General features: G+C 39.3%; 1 protein-coding gene across 2 annotated transcripts; it reads right to left on the bottom strand.

Annotated features, from left to right (window-relative positions):
- Positions 1-6,488: 6,488 nt before the first annotated feature.
- On the bottom strand, positions 6,489-20,928 carry marc1 (mitochondrial amidoxime reducing component 1). 2 transcript variants are annotated; one of them, XM_060934284.1, is made up of 7 exons: positions 20,525-20,928; positions 14,144-14,314; positions 12,135-12,294; positions 8,190-8,330; positions 7,931-7,992; positions 7,305-7,376; positions 6,489-6,968 (listed from the first exon to the last, which is right to left on the bottom strand). In XM_060934284.1, the coding sequence occupies exons 1-7, from the start codon at positions 20,764-20,766 to the stop codon at positions 6,854-6,856; spliced, it is 963 nt and encodes a 320-aa protein (XP_060790267.1). In that variant the 5' UTR covers positions 20,767-20,928; the 3' UTR covers positions 6,489-6,853. The 2 variants fall into 2 exon arrangements, with proteins under 2 accessions (XP_060790267.1, XP_060790268.1); XM_060934285.1 differs by lacking the exon at positions 14,144-14,314 and having other exon boundaries at positions 20,525-20,879.
- Positions 20,929-21,582: the final 654 nt, after the last annotated feature.

Below are 21,582 nucleotides of genomic sequence, written 5' to 3'. Positions count from 1 at the left end.
AACTCAGGTGTAAATCTACGAGTTCAGTGAAATGTACAAAAATGATATGTACTGATATGTAATTTAGTTCAATTTAATGATATGCAATTTAGTTGTATGTATAAAATGATACAAATATACAAATACACTGGCATCCTACTCATCCTGGCAGCTCAAAGATGTAATTTAAGAATTAAGTGTGCTACTTTTCTTACTGTCACGCGTGTGTGTGGATTACTTTTCTGGATGGATCCAGTGCCAATCTATTGAACTGCAAGCATTTTTCTGCTCTGCCTTTGTTGACTGAGAACTAAAATAAATGTCAATCTGATCTGCATTTGGGTCTCTGTCAGTGAAGGCCTTACAATAACACTAAAGCTTTTCCGGTTTATGTTCGATATGTATGAATTTGGTGTTGGCCCGGCCCGCCTGGCAAATTTCAAAAGTCAATGTGGCCTCTGAGCCAAAAATTTTGCCCACCCCTGGCATAGTCTCTAACTGTAGACCTAACAAGGTCTCAACAAAGAAGGAGTGCCTAATAAAGGTTCAGTAAATGTACACAGTGTAAGTATAAGGTACAGTACCAGTCAAAAGTTTGGACACACGTACTCGTTCATAGGTTTTTCGACTTTTTCCTACATCTTATAACAAAATACTGAAGACAACAAAACTATTAAATAATATATGGAATTATGTGACAAAAGTTAAAAAAAAAAAGTTTCATATTTTAGATTCTTCAGCGTAGCCAGCTTTTACCTTGATGACACTCTGCACACTATTGGCATTATCATAACCAGCTTCATGAGGTAATCACTTGGAATGCTTTTCAATTAGTAGGTGTGCCTCGTCAAAACTTAATTAGTACAAATTCTTGCCTTCTTAATACATTGGAGATCAAACATTAAATAATACTACAGTAACTAGTCCTATTCCACAACTGTAGTAACCCATATTATGTCAAGTACCACTCAACTAAGTAAAGAGAAACAGCATCCATCATTAACATGTGAAGTGTCTTAATTAATAAAGAAAAACCACTGAATTAGAAGATGTCCCCAAACATTTGAGCGGTACTGTAGGTGTAAAATTATTGTAAACTAGTGCTTACATTGATCTTATGGCACCTCCTATTGGAAGTACAACAAAATAGCATACCTAACCCCCCACCACCCCCTACACATGGGCACTCTCGCTCTCACACACGTCTTTGTTTACTACGAATTCCATAAAGTGCAAAAATTCTTCTTTATTACCAGTCACAGCACACATCAGAAGTAATATTCCTGAAATTTTATTTTGACATTTATCTAAAATTCAGTTTTTTAATTAGGAGTTGTACTGGCTTAAATAATATCACCTATAGTTAACGCAATATTTCTACAACCCTGATTAAAAAAAAAGGTGGGACAAAGTACAAATTGTAAATAAAAACAGAGTGCAATAATTTACAAATCTCAAAAACTTCTATTGTATTCACAATAGAACATAGACAACATATCAAATGTCGAAAGTGAGACATTTTGAAATTTCATGACAAATATTGGCTCATTTGAAATTTCATGACAGCAACACATCTCAAAAAAGTTGGGACAGGAGCAATAAGAGGCTGGAAAAGTTAAAGGTACAAAAAAGGAACAGCTGGAGGACCAAATTGCAACTCATTAGGTCAATTGGCAATAGGTCATTAACATGACTGGGTATAAAAAGAGCATCTTGGAGTGGCAGCGGCTCTCAGACGTAAAGATGGGAAGAGGATCACCAATCCCCCCCAATTCTGCGCCGACAAATAGTGGAGCAATATCAGAAAGGAGTTCGACAGTGTAAAATTGCAGAGTTTGAACATATCATCATCTACAGTGCATAATAGCATCAAAAGATTCAGAGAATCTGGAAGAATCTCTGTGCGTAAGGGTCAAGGCTGGAAAACCATACTGGGTGCCCATGATCGTCGGGCCCTTAGACGGCACTGCATCACATACAGGCATGCTTCTGTATTGGAAATCACAAAATGGGCTCAGGAATATTTCCAGAGAACATTATCTGTGAACACAATTCACCGTGCCATCTGCCGTTGCCAGCTAAAATGCTATAGTTCAAAGAAGAAGCCATATCTAAACATGATCCAGAAGCGCAGACGTCTTCTCTGGGCCAAGGCTCATTTAAAATGGACTGTGGCAAAGTGGAAAACTGTTCTGTGGTCAGACGAATCAAAATTTGAAGTTCTTTATGGAAATCAGGGATGCCAGGTCATTCGGACTAAAGAGAAGAAGGACGATCCAAGTTGTTATCAGCACTCAGTTCAGAAGCCTGCATCTCTGATGGTATGGGATTGCATTATTGCGTGTGGCATGGGCAGCTTACACATCTGGAAAGACACCATCAATGCTGAAAGGTATATCCAGGTTCTAGAGCAACATATGCTCCCATCCAGACGACGTCTCTTTCAGGGAAGACCTTGCATTTTCCAACATGACAATGCCAAACCACATACTGCATACTGAACCACATACTGAACTAATGGAGGCCATCCACATCGGATCTGCTTTAATATCAACAGATCTTCATTTAAGGTACGTGAATCTTTTCATCATGGCACACCTTCAGCCTGTTCAGTGTGCTGAGTGCAGGATGTTTAGTCATTCTTCCTCCGTCGCTAGCGATAGCTTTATTAGCTTTATTTGTGATAAGTGCAGATTAGTTAGCTCTCTGACGGAGAAGATTACAGTGCTAGACGCGCGTGTCCAGGCTTTAGAGCAGGTTAGTGAGCGTGAGAACAGTGTAGTTTCTGTAGGGGAAAGTCTGGATGCCCTAGGTGGAGTTAGTAATCCCCCAACTCCGGCATTAGAGCCCTTACAGCGGGGCGAATGGGTGACGACTCGGTGGCATAAGCGTAGAGCCAAAGCTACCACTGAGGCTCGCCCACGGGAGCACCACTCCTCTCCGCATCACGTGCCGAACAGGTTTGCTCTCCTTAGTGATGCACCCACTGAGAAACCTGAAAGGGCTCTGCTTATAGGGGACTCTATCATACGGCATGTGAAATTAGCTCAGCCTTTAGGGGCACCAGCAGCTTTAGTCAGGTGTATACCGGGAGCCAGGGTGCCAGACATAGCAGGTAATCTTAGGGTCCTAGGCAAGCACAGGTTCTCAAAGATAGTTATCCATGCAGGAGCTAATGATATACGCCTTCGTCAGTCTGAGGTTACTAAGAGTAACTTTGTAGAGGTGTTTAAATTAGCGAAGGCGATGTCCGATGCTGTAGTATGCTCTGGCCCCATCCCAATGTGGCGTGGCGATGTAGCTTACAGCAGGTTATGGTCGCTGAACTGCTGGTTGTCCAGGTGGTGCTCTGAAAACAGTGTGGGCTTTATAGATAATTGGGCTAATTTTGAGGGCACTGCTGGCCTGTTAGGGCGGGACGGTATCCATCCCACTCGGGAAGGTGCTGCTCTCATTTCCTGCAGCATAGGTCATAGTCTCAGAACAGGCCTAGTTAATTTCTGACAATCCAGAGCCAAGGCCAGGGAGCAGACGAACAGGCTAAACCGACTGTCTGCTAGCTGCACAGAGTCGTCACTCAGGGTCCACTACATCGAGACTGTGTCTGTTCCCCGAGCTCAACAAAAAGGTAGAAATTTTCAGAGAGTTTGTTCCAGTAACCACCTAATCAATATAAAATTAGATCATACTGACTGTACAGCTGCTGCCAGCACCTTTGATCTAAAGGTGGGGCTATTAAATATTAGATCTCTTACATCTAAAGCGCTAATGGTTAATGAACTCATTACTGATCAGGAGTTTAATGTACTTTGTTTAACTGAAACATGGATTAAGCCAAATGAATATATAGCATTAAATGAAGCGAGTCCTCCTGGATACAGTTATATACACCAGCCTCGTCTAACTGGCAGAGGAGGAGGCGTTGCGGTTATTCATAATGATTATCTAAGTGTAACACAAAAACCTGGTTATAAATTTAATACATTTGAAGTTCTTCATACTCAATGTATGTAGCCTCGAAAAATAAGTCTACCCAGTTAATTCCATTGCTTATTATTTACAGGCCCCCGGGGCCATATTCTGAGTTTCTTTCTGAATTTGCAGATTTTATCTCAGATCTGGTTATTTCCTTAGACAAAGCTTTAGTTGTCGGAGATTTTAATATTCACTTCGATAACCCAGAAGACCCTTTAAAAACAGCGTTTGTGTCCATCTTAGATTCAGTCGGGATTAAGCAGAATGTCATAGGACCGACCCATAATGGTGGTCACACCCTTGATCTAATACTAACATTCAGATTAAACGTAGACAATATAGTCACACTTCCACAGTCTGAAGTTATCTCAGATCATTATCTCATCTCATTCAAACTATGTCTGAGTAATAATATATGCTCCTCACCATGCTACTGTATTAAACGTACTTTCACGTCAACTACTGCACAGAGCTTTATAAATGATCTCCCAGAGTTGTCAACTTTGATTGGGTCACTGTCAGCCCCTGCAGAACTTGATCAGGCAACTGAATGCTTAGAGTCAACATTCCGCCATACTTTAGATAATGTAGCTCCTCTAAAAAGGAAAATGGTCAGAGACAAAAAATTAGCACTCTGGTATAATGATGACACTCGCACATTAAAACAGACCACTCGAAAATTGGAACGTAAATGGCGTCAAACAAAATTCGTAGTGTTCAAATTAGCTTGGAAGGAGAGCTTCCTGAAGTATAGAAAAGCTCTTAGTGCTGCGAGATCAACATATTTCTCCTCCCTAATAGAAGATAACAAAAATAATCCTAGATTCCTATTTAATACTGTAGCAAAATTAACCAGGAATAAGTCCACTATCGACACATGCACACCTGCAGTATGTAGTAGCAACGACTTCATGAATTTTTTTAATGACAAAATTGAGAATATCTGACAAAAAATTCAAACTACTAATTTAAGGTTAGACAGTGAAAGTAACCTTGTAGTTAACTATATAACTGTATCAGATCATCAGTTAGAATGTTTTACTCCCCTTAAAGAAACTGAATTACTTTCATTAATCTACATCAAAAGCCTCAACTTGCGTACTAGATCCCTTAACTACACATCTATTCAAACAGATAATGCCTGGAGTAATTGAACCGCTTCTAAAAATAATAAAAATTCTTCTCTTACGATTGGCCATGTACCCAAATCCTTTAAACTAGCAGTTATCAAACCCCTGATTAAAAAACCTGACCTTGATCCCTGTCAGCTGTCCAATTATCGGCCAATATCAAACCTCCCCTTTATCTCCAAGATCCTTGAAAAAGCTGTGGCACAGCAGTTATGCTCATATTTATATAGGAATAACATCCATGAAATGTATCAGTCAGGATTTAGACCTCATCATAGCACAGAGACAGCACTGGTTAAAGTAGTAAACGACCTACTGTTGGCGTCTGATCAGGGCTGTGTCTCGCTACTTGTGTTGCTTGACCTTAGTGCAGCATTTGATACCATTGATCATTCCATTCTTCTGGATAGACTAGAAAATGTTGTGGGAGTTAAGGGAATGGCCCTCTCCTGGCTCAGGTCTTCTGCCCCTCGGACCTGCTTGGTCCATCCTGGTGCCCTGTGTCTGGTCGGAGTTTTATCGCACCGCTCCTGTGAAGGACGGCCCCATGAGGACAGTTGAGGGTTATACCTGGAGGATGCTCTGGACTCTTACAGTAATGCTTTTATGGCTGAGGACTACAGTTGTCTTGCTAACTTTAGGACTGCAGTTGTCATGAACAGTTTTGCACTCAATTTTCCATCAATGAAGAGTTATAACATCAACGAAACTGTCCTCATGTTAAAACTGTTAATATTATAGTCAGGCTGTCTGTTGTTGCCCAAATGAGGATGGGTTCCCTTTTGAGTCTGGTTCCTCTCGAGGTTTCTTCCTCATGTCGTCTGAGGGAGTTTTTCCTTGCCACCGTCGCCACAGGCTTGCTCATTGGGGATAGATTAGGGATAAAATTAGCTCATGCTTTAAGTCGTTCAAATTCTGTAAAGCTGCTTTGCGACAATGTTTATTGTTAAAAGCGCTATACAAATAGACTTGACTTGCATCAATTACAGCATCATGGCTGCGTAGAAGAAGGGTCCAGGTACTGAACTGGCCAGCCTGCAGTCCAGATCTTTCACCCATAGAAAACATTTGGCGCATCATAAAACCGAAGATACGACAAAAAAGACCCAAGACAGTTGAGCAACTAGAATCCTACATTAGACAAGAATGGGTTAACATTCCTATCCCTAAACTTGAGCAACTTGTCTCCTCAGTCCCCAGACGTTTACAGACTGTTGTAAAGAGAAAAGGGGATGTCTCACAGTGGTAAACATGGCCTTGTCCCAACTTTTTTGAGATGTGCTGTTGACAAGAAATTTAAAATTACCTAATTTTTCTCTTTAAATGATGCATTTTCTCAGTTTAAACGTTTGATATGTCATCTATGTTCTATTCTGAATAAAATATGGAATTTTGAAACTTCCACATTATTGCATTCCGTTTTTATTTACAATTTGTACTTTGTCCCAACTTTTTTGGAATCGGGGTTGTAGAAAGAAAGTACTGTAATGTGTATCACAGCATTAATAGCATGTGTGAGGCCAACACTAATTATAGCTAAGTAGCTAACTGGCCAGCTAATAAATTTTATTTTTAAAAAATCTCAAACACGTTTAATTCTATTCAAAGTTTTCATTTAAACTTTTTAAGGAGCATCTATGAATATCTACACATGCACATAAAAAGTGTTGGTTGTAAGCACTAATGTCATGCAAATTTGCATATTACATCAACAAATTATACATTTGTTCTAAGATTTAAACTTCATGTTAGATTCATTGTGTTCCGCTTCAGTAACTAATTCTGTATATGGGATCACCAACGTGGAGGATCCCCATTTTCTTGATGGTGTAGTATTGGCCAAATATTGGTGCAGTTTTCTGGGCAGGGTCAGTTAGCCGATAACTAGAAAGTGATGAGACAAAAAGAAAAAAAATTGGAAACTGGAAGACTAGAATGCAAAACTCAAATATAAGGTTGATAATAGAAACAGTTGCAAATGGTGTGTACTAGGACAGAGAATAAGCAAGGCTTTTAAAAGTTTTATGGCTATGTCAATAGACAATTAAAACCAAAAGTGTCATCATGTGTCACTTATTATCACAGAGAAAATGCGCCAGCAATATCATAAAAGTTGCTCATCATCTCCAAAAATGTACGTATTAAAAAAAAATTATATAAGTGTATGTTTATATATCATGAACCTATCGTGTATGTATTGTGAATGGAGAGTTTACATACGTTTTGAGAGTGGCCAGTGGCTCTTTTCTAGTGATTATTCCAGTTTCAGGATCAACAGTGGTGAAAATACACCTGGACAAGAAATACACACCAGAGAGAGTGGTCAGAAAACATGCTGCTAGTTCAAAATACATAAGAGATGAGTGGATTGCAATGGGATCCCACAGGGCAAGGGGGGGAGGATGAGCAAGCAGATCAGATATGAACCAAGCATGAAGCTATGTCTTTGATAAAGACTACAAATCACTTCTGCAAGTCCCTTTGGTTAAGGACATCTGATAAAGGCCGTAAACATACCAAATGACTGGACAGAAAAAGGCTACAGTGATTAACATGGGAGGGTATTGGTGCTCATGTGGTGCTGCATGACATTTACTCATTTATTTCTTACAAATTGGTCTTTACTCACTCACTCAGTCACCTTCAGTAAATGTTTTATCCTGTTCAGGGCCACTGCAGTTGAAATTACCATTTTATTTTTTTTTAAATAATTGGGAAATAGATCGAGCCAAGTTGATTGGCAAATAAATCAACATGCATGTGTTAATGGACAGATTTTCTGTGCAAGCAAACAAGAGTGGGATTTTTTTTTAATAAGTTTATGCGTGTCTAACTTATATGAGTACCTTCCACAGCCCATAACTCTCTGCATCTCCACTTGACCAATCTGGACATGGTCCCACAAGTCCTATGCATAAAACAAATAATTAGTAAAGCTAGATAAACTTAGTCTCACTGTACAGTAAATCTCTTTTATAAGAAAGAGAGGGAAAGCTCTTGAAACTAACCATCCTAGAAAAGGAAAGACAATTTCTCTAATAACACTGCACTGAAAATCTGCAACACAAACCACTTTTAGTTTAAATGAAAGTACTGGCTTCATACTTCACTGAAAGGCTCACAGTCACTGGCCACAATGTTTGGCCGGAATCGACAGATAGAGACGTCACTATCTAGCTTGCTGCTCAAGTCGTTCAGAGAGGCCACCGACATCAACATGACAGGAGCAGCATCTGGATAAGCCACCTAGACAACCACAATACAACTAAAGTTCTCATAATGTGACACACTAGTTCACATAGTGTCTTGCAAAAGTATTCATCCACCTTGATGTTTGTCCTGGGTGTGTTTTTTTTTTTTGCATTATAAGTTGAAATTAAATTGGAGGGTTAGCACCATTTGATTTACACATGTTTACCACTTTAAATGTGCAAATTGCTTTTTTTGACACAAACAATAAGACAAAAAAAAAACAGAAATCTGAAGTGCGTCTAGGTATTCACCCCCAAAGTCAATACTTTGTAGAGCCACCTTTTGCTGTAATTACGGCTGCAAGTCTCTTGGGGTATGTCTCTATTAGCTTAGCACATCTAGCCAGTGGGATTTTTGCCCATTCCTCAAGGCAAAACTGTTCCAGCTCCTTCATGTTAGATGGGTTGTGTTGGTGTACAGAAATCTTCAAGTTACGCCACAGATTCTCAATTGGATTGAGGTCTGGGCTTTGATTAGACCATTCCAAGACATTTAAATGTTTCCCTTTAAACCACTCCAGTGAAACTTTAGCAGTATTTTTAGGGTTCTTGTCCTGCTGGAACGTGAACCTTTGTCCCAGTCTCAAACAGATTTTCCTGCAGAATTGCCCTGTATTTAGTTCCATCCACCTTTCCTTCAGTCCTGACCAGCTTCCTGTCCCTGCAGATGAAAAACATCCCTGCAGCATGATGCTGCCACTATCATGCTTCACTGTAGGAACGGTGTTCTCAGGGTGTTAGGTTTGTGCCACACATGGTGTGTCCCATGATGGCCAAAAAGATCAATTTTAGTCTCACTGGTCCAGAGAATATTCTTCCATGTGTTCGAGGAGTCTGCCACATGCTGTTGGGCAAACTCCAAACTTTTTTTTTTTACTTTAAGCAATGACTTTTTTCTGGCCACTCTTCCATAAAGCAGAAGAGTGGCTCCTTAGTTTTCATGTTGCTTGCTTAATAGGGTTACAGAGTCAGGGTCCTTCCAGAACAGGCTGATTTATAAAGACATCATATGACAGATCATGTGACATTTTGATTGCCTTCTCTGCGGAATGTATGGCTTAATGTGGTCCTATGGACAGATACTCCCATCTCTGCTGTGGATCTTTGCAGCTCCTTCAGTGTTCTCTTTGGTGTCTTTGTTGCATCTCTGATTAATGCCCTCCTTGCCCGGTCTGTGAGTTTTGGTGGACGGCCTTCTCTTTTCAGGTTTGTAGTGGTGCCCTATTCTTTCCATTTTGCTGTAATGGATTTAACGGTGCTCTGTGGGTTATTCAAAGTTGGAGATTTTTTTTTTTAAACAACCCAACCCTGATCTATACTTCTCCACAACTTTACAATGGTGCTTGAAAGTTTGTGAACCCTTTAGAATTATTTATATTTCTGCATAAATATGACCTAAAACATCATCAGGTTTTCACACAAGTCCTAAAAGTAGATAAAGAGAACCCAGTTAAACAAGTGAGACAAAAATATTATACTTGGTCATTTATTTATTGAGGAAAATGATCCAATATTACATATCTGTGAGTGTCAAAAATATGTGAACCTCTAGGATTAGCAGTTAATTTGAAGGTGAAATTAGAGTCAGGTGTTTTCAATCAATGGGATGACAATCAGGTGTGAGTGGGCACACTGTTTTATTTAAAGAACAGGGAGCTATCAAAGTCTGATCTTCACAACACGTTTGTGGAAGTGTATCATGGCACAAACAAAGGAGATTTCTGAGGACCTCAGAAAAAGCGTTGTTGATGCTCATCAGGCTGGAAAAGGTTACAAAACCATCTCTGAAGAGTTTGGACTCCACCAATCCACAGTCAGACAGATTGTGTACAAATGGAGGAAATTCAAGACCATTGTTACCCTCCCCAGGAGTGGCCGACCAACAAAGATCACTCCAAGAGCAAGGCATATAATAGTCAGCAAGGTCACAAAGGACCCCAAGGTAACTTCTAAGCAACTGAAGACCTCTCTCACATTGGCTAATGTTAATGTTCATGAGTCCACCATCAGGAGAACACTGAACAACAATGTTGTGCATGGCAGGGTTGCAAGGAGAAAGCCACTGCTCTCCAAAAAGAACATTGCTGCTTGTCTGCAGTTTACTAAAGATCACGTGGACAAGCCAGAAGGCTATTAGAAAAATGTTTTGTGGACGGCTGAGACCAAAATAGAACTTTTTGGTTTAAATGAGAAATGTTATGTTTGGAGAAAGGAAAACACTGCATTCCAGCATAAGAACCTTATCCCATCTGTGAAACATGGTGGTGGTAGTATCATGGCTTGGGACTGTTTTGCTGCATCTGGGCCAGGACGGCTTGCCATCATTGATGGAACAATGAATTCTGAATTATACCAGTGAATTCTAAAGGAAAATGTCAGGACATCTGTCCATGAACTGAATCTCAAGAGACAGTGGGTCATGCAGCAAGACAACGACCCTAAGGACACAAGTCATTCTACCAAAGAATGGTTAAAGAAGAATAAAGTTAATGTTTTGGAATGGACAAGTCAAAGTCCTGACCTTAATCCAATCAAAATGTTGTGGAAGGTCCTGAAGCGAGCAGTTCATGTGAGGAAACCCATCAACATCAACATCCCAGAGTTGAAGCTGTTCTGTACGGAGGAATGGGCTAAAATTCCTCCAAGCCGGTGTGCAGGACTGATCAACAGTTACCGGAAACGTTTAGTTGCAGTTATTGCTGCACAAGGGGGTCACAGCAGATACTGAAAGCAAAGGTTCACATACTTTTGCCACTCACAGATATGTAATATTGGATCATTTTCCTCAATAAATAAATGACCAAGTATAATATTTTTGTTTCATTTGTTTAACTGGGTTCTCTTTATATACTTTTAGGACTTGTGTGAAAATCTGATGATGTTTTAGGTCATATTTATGCAGAAATATAGAAAATTCTATAGGGTTCACAAACTTTCAAGCACCACTGTATCTCTGACCTGTTTGGAGCGCTCCTTAGTTTTCATGTTGCTTGCTTAATAGGGTTACAGAGTCAGGGTCCTTCCAGAACAGGTTGATTTATAAAGACATCATATAACAGATCATGGGACACTTTGCACACAGTTGGAGCTTAATCAACTAATTATGTGACTTACAAAGTGAAATGATTGGACCAGCTCTTATTTAGGGGTTTCATACAAAAGGGGGTGAATACCTATGCACACTCCAAATTTCTGTTTTTTTCCATCTTGTTTGTGTCAAAAATAAATAAATAAAAAATTTGCACCTTTCAAGTTGTAGGCATATTGTATAAATCAAATGATGCTAAACCCCAAAAATCCATTTTAATTCCAGCTTGTAATAGAAAAACCAGGACAAACACCAAGGGGGATGAATGCTTTTTGCAAGACACTGTAAATAAAGCAAGAGTAAATAAAGGCATCAATAAATTAATCAATCAATCAATCAATCAATCATTTCAAAATCAGAAGTCTGTTTTTGCGAGTCACTTTAAATCATGAAAATAAAGGAGGCTTCAAAAGTTGTGAGGTAACTTACAATTATTAATGGCTTAAAATACAAATTTAAAATGCATTTAAAGAAACAAAAAATTACATAATATACTACATTAAACATGGGCAAGAATCACATTATTAATACTGCACATAAAATAAATACTCATTCACAAATATTGCTCCTTTAATAAACTTTCTCTATGCCTATAATCCTGAGGTCAGTGGAAAAAACATTCATTAAAATTTAGTTTTACAATAACAGGTACAGGTCAATAACCATGAATAATGTCTTGCTAGCTCCAAAATATACATTTCTAGACCAAACCTTTTCATCCTGGGGAAAGCCTTTCTCAGGTGGTGTTCGGGCCTTTAAATGGGGTTCGTAGTGCACCAAGCGAAAGGTCTTGTCTGCTGCCAGATATCGAGTGAGCCAGTCAGATACTTCATTCCCACAGTCTCTGCCTTCAGTGTCTGAACTAAACACCCTACAAGCAGGAAGTTCATTGTTCTGTGATTCCTTGGAAGCAAAACACCTACATACAGTGGCATGCAAAAGTTTGGGCACCCTTACTGAAAATGTCTGTTACTGTGAATAGTTAAGTGAGCAGAAGATGAACTGATCACCAAAAGGCATAAAGGTAAAGACGACATTTATTTTCAGCGTTTTCTGCAAGATTTGTGTATTATTTTTGTTTTGTACAATTGGAGAGTGAAAAAAGAAAAGGAAAGCCATACGAAAGTTTGGGCACCCCAAAACATTTGAGTTCTCAGGTAACTTTTATCAAGGTTCCAGACCTTAATTAGCTTATTGAGCTGTGGCTTGTTCAAATTCTTCATTAGGAAAGGTCAGATGATGCAGATTTCAAAGCTGTATAAATTCTCTGACTCCTCAAACTTGTCCCTAAAATCAACAGCCATGGGCTCCTCTAAACAACTCCCTCGCATTCTGAATAATAAAATAATTGATGCTCACAAAGCAGGAGAAGGCTGCAAGAATGTAGTAAAGTGATTTCAGGTAGCTGTTTCCTCAGATCATAATGTTATTAAGAAATGGCAGTTAACAGAAACAGCAGAGATCAAGGTGAGGTCTGGAAGATGAAGAAAACTTTCTGAAAGAACTGTCCGTTGGATTGCTAGAAAAGCAAATAAAAACTCCTGTTTGACTGCAAAAGACCTTTAGAAAGATTTAGCAGACCCTGGAGTGGTGGTGCACTGTTCTACTATGCAGCGACACCTGAACAAACATGACCTTCATGGGAGAGTCATCAGAAGAAAACTTTTCCTGCATCCTAGCCACGAAATTCAGCGTCTGAAGTTTGCAAATGAACATCTAAATAAGCCTAATGCATTTTGGAAACAAGTCCTGTGGACTGATGAAATCAAAATAGAACTTTTTGACCACAATGTGCAAAGGTATGTTTGGAGAAAAAAGGGTGCCAAATTCCAGGAAAAGAACACCTCTCCAACTCTGAAGCATGGGTGTGGATCGATCATGCTTTGGGGTTGTGTTGCAACCAGTGGCACAGGGCACATTTCACTGGTCGAGGGAAGCATGGATTCGAATAAATACCAGCAAATTCTGGAAGCAAACATCACACCATCTGTAAAAAAGTTGAAGTTAAAAAGAGGATGGGTCCTACAATAAGACGATGATCCAAAACACACCTCAAAATCTACAATGGAATACCTCAAGAGGCACAAGCTGAAGGTTTTGCCCTGGCCCTCACAGTCCCCTGACCTAAACATCATTGAAAATCTGTGGATAGATCTCAAAAGAGCAGTGCATGCAAGACAGCCCAAGAAACTTGTAGAACTGGAAGCCTTTTGCAAGGACGAATGTGCGAAAATCCCCCAGGGAAGAACTGAAAGATTATTAGCTGGCTACAAAAAGTGTTTACAACCTGTGATACTTGCCAAAGGGGGTGTTACTAGGTACTAACCAAGCAGGGTGCCCAAACTTTTGCTTCAGGCCCCTTTCCTTTTTTTGCCATTTTGAAAATGTAAAAGATGAAAATAGAAAATTGTTTTTGCTAAAAATATAAAGGGAATGAGTCATCTTTAACTTCCTGCCTTTTGGAGATCATTTCATCTTCAACTTGCTTAACTGTTCACAGTAACAGCAATTTTGACCAGGGGTGCCCAAACTTTTGCATACTACTGTATATGAACACCCTCAAGATAATAAAAAAAATATAAATAAAATAATTTATGACCAAACCCATGCTTAGCGAATACAATTTGAAGTTCCTGTTTATCTCTTGAATACTGAAAATGTGTAAATTAACACAGTATATAAAATAGTTTCACTTTGCAACATCCACACTTCTAGCTAACCTGCACTGAAAGATGCGATTGGTGGACTGGTGAAGGGGAAACCTGAGCTCCTCCATCTCAGGAGCATTAAGACAAATCTGGCCTCCCTCACAAGTCAGAGACACCAGGACCAAGCGAGGCTGCTGTCTCCCCGTCACCATGTGGCCATCTTCTGTAATGACCAGCCAGTGACTGCAATGACACATACAGGATGCCAGACAGTTATGACGTGATGCAGCAACAAATCCAAATGATTTCTGATGATTGTATGAAATAAACAACACACACAATCATTTTTTGTTTTTAATTGAGGGTGCCAGTAATTCTGCAGCACATCTGTATATGGAGGAATTTACTGGTCTTTATCATTTGAATTTGTTGCTTTTTCCATATACAGTGCCCTCCAGAATTACTGGCAAGGTTTGTCTCTGAAAGATTTGTGCCAGAATTAAACAAACAATATTTTAAATGAATGCAAACGAATTCCTTGTTCTGTAAAAATTTCAGTCCCTGGCTAAACTGCAGTTTAACCATGTCCAGTTTCCCTGTGGTATAAATACTCATTATGCAAATGCCTCATTACCTGATAGTAGCCATAATTACACTGGTAGCACCTAGTGTAATGCAAACATCAAATACATGCTTTTTTCCTGCAGTTCGGTGTGTTTGAAGTGTTATTTAACCACAGCTTTGATCCACATATGATCAAAACACAATACTGATAAGCAAGCCAAGTTTGCTAGGCTATGTGGGTTTGTTGATAACATTCAGCGAGACCTTATCATTTCACTATAGTACTCTGTACACACTGATAGCACCATGATGCAACAAAGCAGCGAGAAATCATTTACACTGCCGACAAGACAAAGTCATCAGGTTAGTGATGCCATGATGATGAGCAAAGTTAACTTTATGCAGTGCTGCAACTCCACATGGAAACTAATAGTAGCCAGACTGTATTTCATGTCCAAAGTTGAGGTGAAGAGGTATACAGTACATCCAAATATCTTACCAAATCTCACCCACTAGCTCTAACTGTTTGTGCCAACTAAGCAAGGTAGGCCATGTTCACACTGCAAACCTTCACGCTCAATTCAAATTTATTGCTCATATCCAATTTTTTGTTTGGCTGCTCATATTATTTTTAAAATATGGCCAGTATCAGATTCCTGTGTGAACTAGTCACGGCCCTGAACTGACCCACATGCACAAAAGAACAATAAAGACATTGCACACCGCCGTATGGAAGTAAACATGGAGGCCAATAAAGTCAGTGGTTACGGTTTCATTTTTACGTTGATGTGTAGGGGGAGCCAGCAAATTTGCGAGAAGATAATGAAGACAATGATGAGGAGGTGAGCCGAATCTTTATGGCTTTTTGTGGAGTAATGGCTGCTACAAAGAGGGGTGTGTGTGTGTGTGTGTGTGTGTGTGTGTGTGTGTGTGCGCGTGTGCATGGTCAGTGCCAGGAGTGGTGGGATTGTGACTTGAATGGCTTTACTGAAATAGATTTCATCCAAAATTTCAGGATATCATTGGCTACTTTGAACTACAGTGGATATAAAAAAGCATACACACACACCGTTAAAATGATAGGTTTTTCTGATGTAAAAAAATGAGATCACAATAAATCATTTCAAAACTTTTCCCATCTTTAATGTGACCTATAAGAGTGGGCAAATATTGCCAAGTCTAGATGTGGCAGGCTGATAGACTCCTACCCAAAAAGACTGAATGCTGTAACTAAATCAAAACATGCTTCAACAAAGTTTAAGGGTGTGTACACTTGTGCAACCAGCTTATTGTACATTTATTCCCCCCCAACAGATTTATTTGCTTTTCAATTGAATTGTACAGGTTATAGGTCACAATAAAGGTGGGAAAAGTTTTGAAATTATTTATTGTGGTCTCATTTTTTTTTACATGAGAAAAGCCTATCATTTTAACAGCGTGTGTACACTTTTTATATTCACTGTACATCTGTCAGCACCAGTGCAGAATTGTGACGAATATCAATATAGAATTACAAGTGTCACATGAATGGTATGACTATTCAGACTGAGGGGACAATGTGAGAGAGAGAGAGAGAGAGAGAGAGAGAGAGAGAGAGAGAGAGGGAGGTATCTGATTTAGGACAACATGTGAAAGCTGACTAATTCAGAACCAAAAGGATCAGATTCCATGTGATTTGTGCTGTTCACACGGTTATGGGGGGGGGGCGGCCAGATCTGGGTCACATATGAGCACCCCCCAAAAACAAACAAATAAAATCAGATTTGGGCTACTTTTGCCTGCAGTCTGAATGCAACCTTTTTAGACCCCTTTAGGTATTTTGGACAAACTGAGTTATGAGAGTTGAGAGAGCAAACCAAGTGAACTGTTCACCTGTTGCTCATGACATCCTTAGTCCAAAAGGTCGTTCAGTTTGAAACGCTCATTGCTACACAAGATTATATAACAATATCAGAACAAGGTGAGCAAATCTGCTCTACAGTGGTGCCTGAAAGTTTGTGAACCCTTTAGAATTAGATATTTCTACATAAATATGACCTAAAACATCATCAGATTTTCACACAAGTCCTAAAAGTACAACCCGATTCCAAAAAAGTTGGGACAAAGTACAAATTGTAAATAAAAACGGAATGCAATGATGTGGAAGTTTCAAAATTCCATATTTTATTCAGAATAGAACATGGATGACATATCAAATGTTTAAACTGAGAAAATGTATCATTTAAGGAGAAAAATTAGGTGATTTTAAATTTCATGACAACAACACATCTCAAAAAAGTTGGGACAAGGCCATGTTTACCACTGTGAGACATCCCCTTTTCTCTTTACAACAGTCTGTAAACGTCTAGGGACTAAGGAGACAAGTTGCTCAAGTTTAGGGATAGGAATGTTAACCCATTCTTGTCTAATATAGGATTCTAGTTGCTCAACTGTTTTAGGTCTTTTTTGTTGCATCTTCCGTTTTATGATGCACCAAATGTTTTCTATGGGTAAAAGATCTGGACTGCAGGCTGGCCGGTTCAGTACCCAGACCCTTCTTCTATTTATTTATTTATTTAAAGGTTTAGTTATCAGGGACAATGCACATTAATAAAACATTTAAATGTAAATATGCCAGAATTAGCCAGAAGGCTATTTTGCATCTGCTGTCCCTGGATCTACGCATCTACGCAGCCATGATGCTGTAATTGATGCAGTATGTGGTTTGGCATTGTCATGTTGGAAAATGCAAGGTCTTCTCTGAAAGAGACGTCGTCTGGATGGGAGCATATGTTGATCTAGAACCTGGATATACCTTTCAGCATTGATGGTGTCTTTCCAGATGTGTAAGCTACCCATGCCACACGCACTAATGCAACCCCATACCATCAGAGATGCAGGCTTCTGAACTGAGCGCTGATAACAACTTGGGTCGTCCTTCTCCTCTTTAGTCCGAATGACACGGTGTCCCTGATTTCCATAAAGAACTTCAAATTTTGATTCGTCTGACCACAGAACAGTTTTCCACTTTGCCACAGTCCATTTTAAATGAGCCTTGGCCCAGAGAAGACGTCTGCGCTTCTGGATCATGTTTAGATACGGCTTATTCTTTGAACTATAGAGTTTTAGCTGGCAACGGCGGATGGCACGGTGAATTGTGTTCACAGATAATGTCCTCTGGAAATATTCCTGAGCCCATTTTGTGATTTCCAATAGAGAAGCATGCCTGTATGTGATGCAGTGCCGTCTAAGGGCCCAAAGATCACGGGCACCCAGTATGGTTTTCCAGCCTTGACCCTTACGCACAGAGATTCTTCCAGATTCTCTGAATCTTTTGATGATATTATGCACTGTAGATGATATGTTCAAACTCTTTGCAATTTTACACTGTCGAACTCCTTTCTAATATTGCTCCACTATTTGTCGGTGCAGAATTAGGGGGATTGGTGATCCTCTTCCCATCTTTACTTCTGAGAGCCGCTGCCACTCCAAGATGCTCTTTTTATACCCAGTCATGTTAATGACCTATTGCCAATTGACCTAATGAGTTGCAATTTGGTCCTCCAGCTGTTCCTTTTTTGTACCTTTAACTTTTCCAGCCTCTTATTGCCCCTGTCCCAACTTTTTTGAGATGTGTTGCTGTCATGAAATTTCAAATGAGCCAATATTTGGCATGAAATTTCAAAATGTCTCACTTTTGACATTTGATATGTTGTCTATGTTCTATTGTGAATACAATAGAAGTTTTTGAGATTTGTAAATTATTGCATTCTGTTTTTATTTACAATTTGTACTTTGTCCCAACTTTTTTGGAATCAGGGTTGTAGATCAAGAGAACCCAGTTAAACAAATGAGACAAAAATATTATACTTGGCCATTTATTTATTGAGGAAAATCATCCAATATTACATATCTGTGAGTGGCAAAAGTATGTGAACCTCTAAGATTAGCAGTTAATTTGGAGGTGGAATTAGAGTCAGGTGTTTTCAATCAATGGGATGACAATCAGGTGTGACTGGGCACCCTGTTTTATTTAAAGAACAGGGATCTAGCAAAGTCTGATCTTCACAACACATGTTTGTGGAAGTGTATCATGGCACGAACAAAGGAGATTTCTGAGGACCTCACAAAAAGCACTGTTGATACTCATCAGGCTGGAAAAGGTTACAAAATCATCTCTAAAGACTTTGGACTCCACCAATTAACAGTCACACAGATTGTGTACAAATGGAGGAAATTCAAGACCACTGTTGCCCTCCCCAGGAGTGGTCGACCAACAAAGATCACTCCAAGAGCAAGGCGTGTGTAATAGTCAGCGAGGTCACAAAGGACCCCAGGGTAACTTCTAAGCAACTGAAGGCCTTGCTCACATTGGCTAATGTTAATGTTCATGAGTCCACCATCAGGAGAACATTGAACAACAATGGTGTGCATGGCAGGGCTGCAAGGAGAAAGCCACTGCTCTCCAAAAAGAACGTTGCTGCTCGTCTGCAGTTTACTAAAGATTACATGGACAAGCCAGAAGGCTATTGGAAAAATGTTCTGTGGACGGATGAGACCAAAATGGAACTTTTTGGTTTAAATGAGAAGCGTTATGTTTGGAGAAAGGAAAACACTGCATTCCAGCATAAGAACCTTAGGACAGCTTGCCATCATTGATGGAACAATGAATTCTGAATTATACCAACGAATTCTAAAGGAAAACGTCAGGACATCTGTCCATGAACTGAATCTCAAGAGAAGGTGGATCATGCAGCAGGACAACGACCCTAAGCACACAAGTCGTTCTACCAAAGAATGGTTAGCGAAGAATAAAGTTAATGTTTTGGAATGGCCGAGTCAAAGTCCTGACTTTAATCCAATCGAAATGTTGTGGAAGGACCTGAAGCGAGCAGTTCATGTGAGGAAACCCACCGACATCCCAGAGTTGAAGCTGTTCTGTATGGAGGAATGGGCTAAAATTCCTCCAAGCCGGTGTGCAGGACTGATCAACAGTTACCGGAAACGTTTAGTTGCAGTTATTGCTGCACAAGGGGGTCACACCAGATACTGAAAGCAAAGGTTCATGTACTTTTGCCACTCACAGATATGTAATATTGGATCATTTTCCTCAATAAATAAAATGACCAAGTATAATATTTTTCGTCTCATTTGTTTAACTGATTTCTTTTGATCTACTTTTAGGACTTGTGTGAAAATCTGATAATGTTTTAGGTCATATTTATGCAGAAATATAGAACATTCTAAAGGGTTCACAAACTTTCAAGCACCACTGTATAATACTCTCTACTTTCCCACAGCAGCTGCATAGCTGTTTTTGCTAAACGGTCATGAAGAGGCAGCGGACTGGAATAAAGCGCCCAAAAAACAAACAAACAAACAAACAAACCCGACATTGTTTAGGAGTCTCGTTTTCTTTCGAACCTTGTCTTTTGCAGCGATCTACCTGACAAAACCGTTCACCTCAAGACATGGCATGTAACAGTAGGACAGGAAATAACAACTCTATGTGGGTTTATTTTGTTCCCCATGTTAACTACTTCCCTCAGTGATTCACAGCAGCTCAGAAACACCATCATGTCGGACAGCAGGCTGTTTTTCCTGACGCAGTCACACAGCTGGATTTATTTTTAACAAATAACGGAAATCACTGCTGAACAGGACATACGGAGATAAAACTTTAGCAAATATTTGTTGATGTGCGGAAAAAAATGACACATTGCAACAAAACAAAAACTGTTCTGGATATATTTCCAAAGAGTATTTTATTTTAATTCCTACACGTAAATGAGACCTAAAAAAATATTTAAATAAGGTGGGCAGGTTTGTTTGTTTGTTTATGCTGTCTTTTGCACACCGACATCTTTGGCATTAGTGATAACAGATGCACACTATTGCTCTAAACCTCACCGATCACGAAGATCTCCACATTTAAGGCCCATTCTCAGACACTCGGCTGCAGGGACACACACCGCTTTCCCAGACTTCATAGGATGAAGAAACAGTTGCAACACAACTCCGACTCGAGTGAACTTTTTCTGCCTGCGCGTGTATTTGTAGCTGAACGCGAGTCCGAGCAAAACCGCTGCCGCTCCTGTTATGCAAAAAGCTATTTTCCTGTTCTGGGAAAATAATTTAACCAAAAAATCCATCTTCAACTTTCAAAGTAAGCACTTAATATAAAACAGTCTACTGAAATATATTATAAATTCCGCAGCTGTGTGAGTGGAACAGCCAATGAAAACCTGCATACACTAAGCTCCGCCTACATTTAAAGACGCAGTCCGTTTATTTACTTTAACGCACCGTTTAGGGTTATTTTACAATCAGGGTACAAAGTTTGTGTCACGGGTCCAAAATTCGAATTGATTCAAACTGGTTCTTGTACCAGTTTTTAAGTGAAGGACAAGTTAAAGAACAGATTTCAGGTAATTTTTTGACAGATGTGTATGGTAGTTTTGTGTAATCTGTAGCTTTAAGCAGGGCTGGGAGAAACAAATGAAGTGATTCTCGGAGAGGACTTTTTTTTTTTTTTTTTGACAATTCAGGATCCACTACTTCCATAGTGCTTTTAAATATAAGGCTGTAAGCTTTGTGTTAGTTGTCTCTAATATTTATGTCCCAATATCTTGACCACATTTTAGGATTAAAATAATCATTTTAGATATGTTATTTTATATTGAAAAATTAGCTGTCTCGGAGAGGACATTTTTTGGACACAATTACATACTAATTTGATCAAAATAGTCTGAAAACTTACTGCCATTCAACATTAAAACTTAACTATGTTTCCAATGATATGGAACCAAATATTTGTTTTATGGTATAAAGAATGATGTAAGTGCATCCCTTTTGGAGCTACCTGGTCAAAAAAGCACTTTTTCTAAATGACACGAGTAATTTTGCTAAATATGACATATATTGCCATACATTCACCAAAAATAACGTTATCACCAATTTTTTTTGCA

The sequence above is a fragment of the Neoarius graeffei genome, chromosome 11 (genome assembly GCF_027579695.1).
Source record: "Neoarius graeffei isolate fNeoGra1 chromosome 11, fNeoGra1.pri, whole genome shotgun sequence".
In the NCBI taxonomy this organism is placed as follows: Eukaryota; Metazoa; Chordata; class Actinopteri; order Siluriformes; family Ariidae; genus Neoarius; species Neoarius graeffei.
This window is presented reverse-complemented; position numbering and strand designations above follow the sequence as displayed.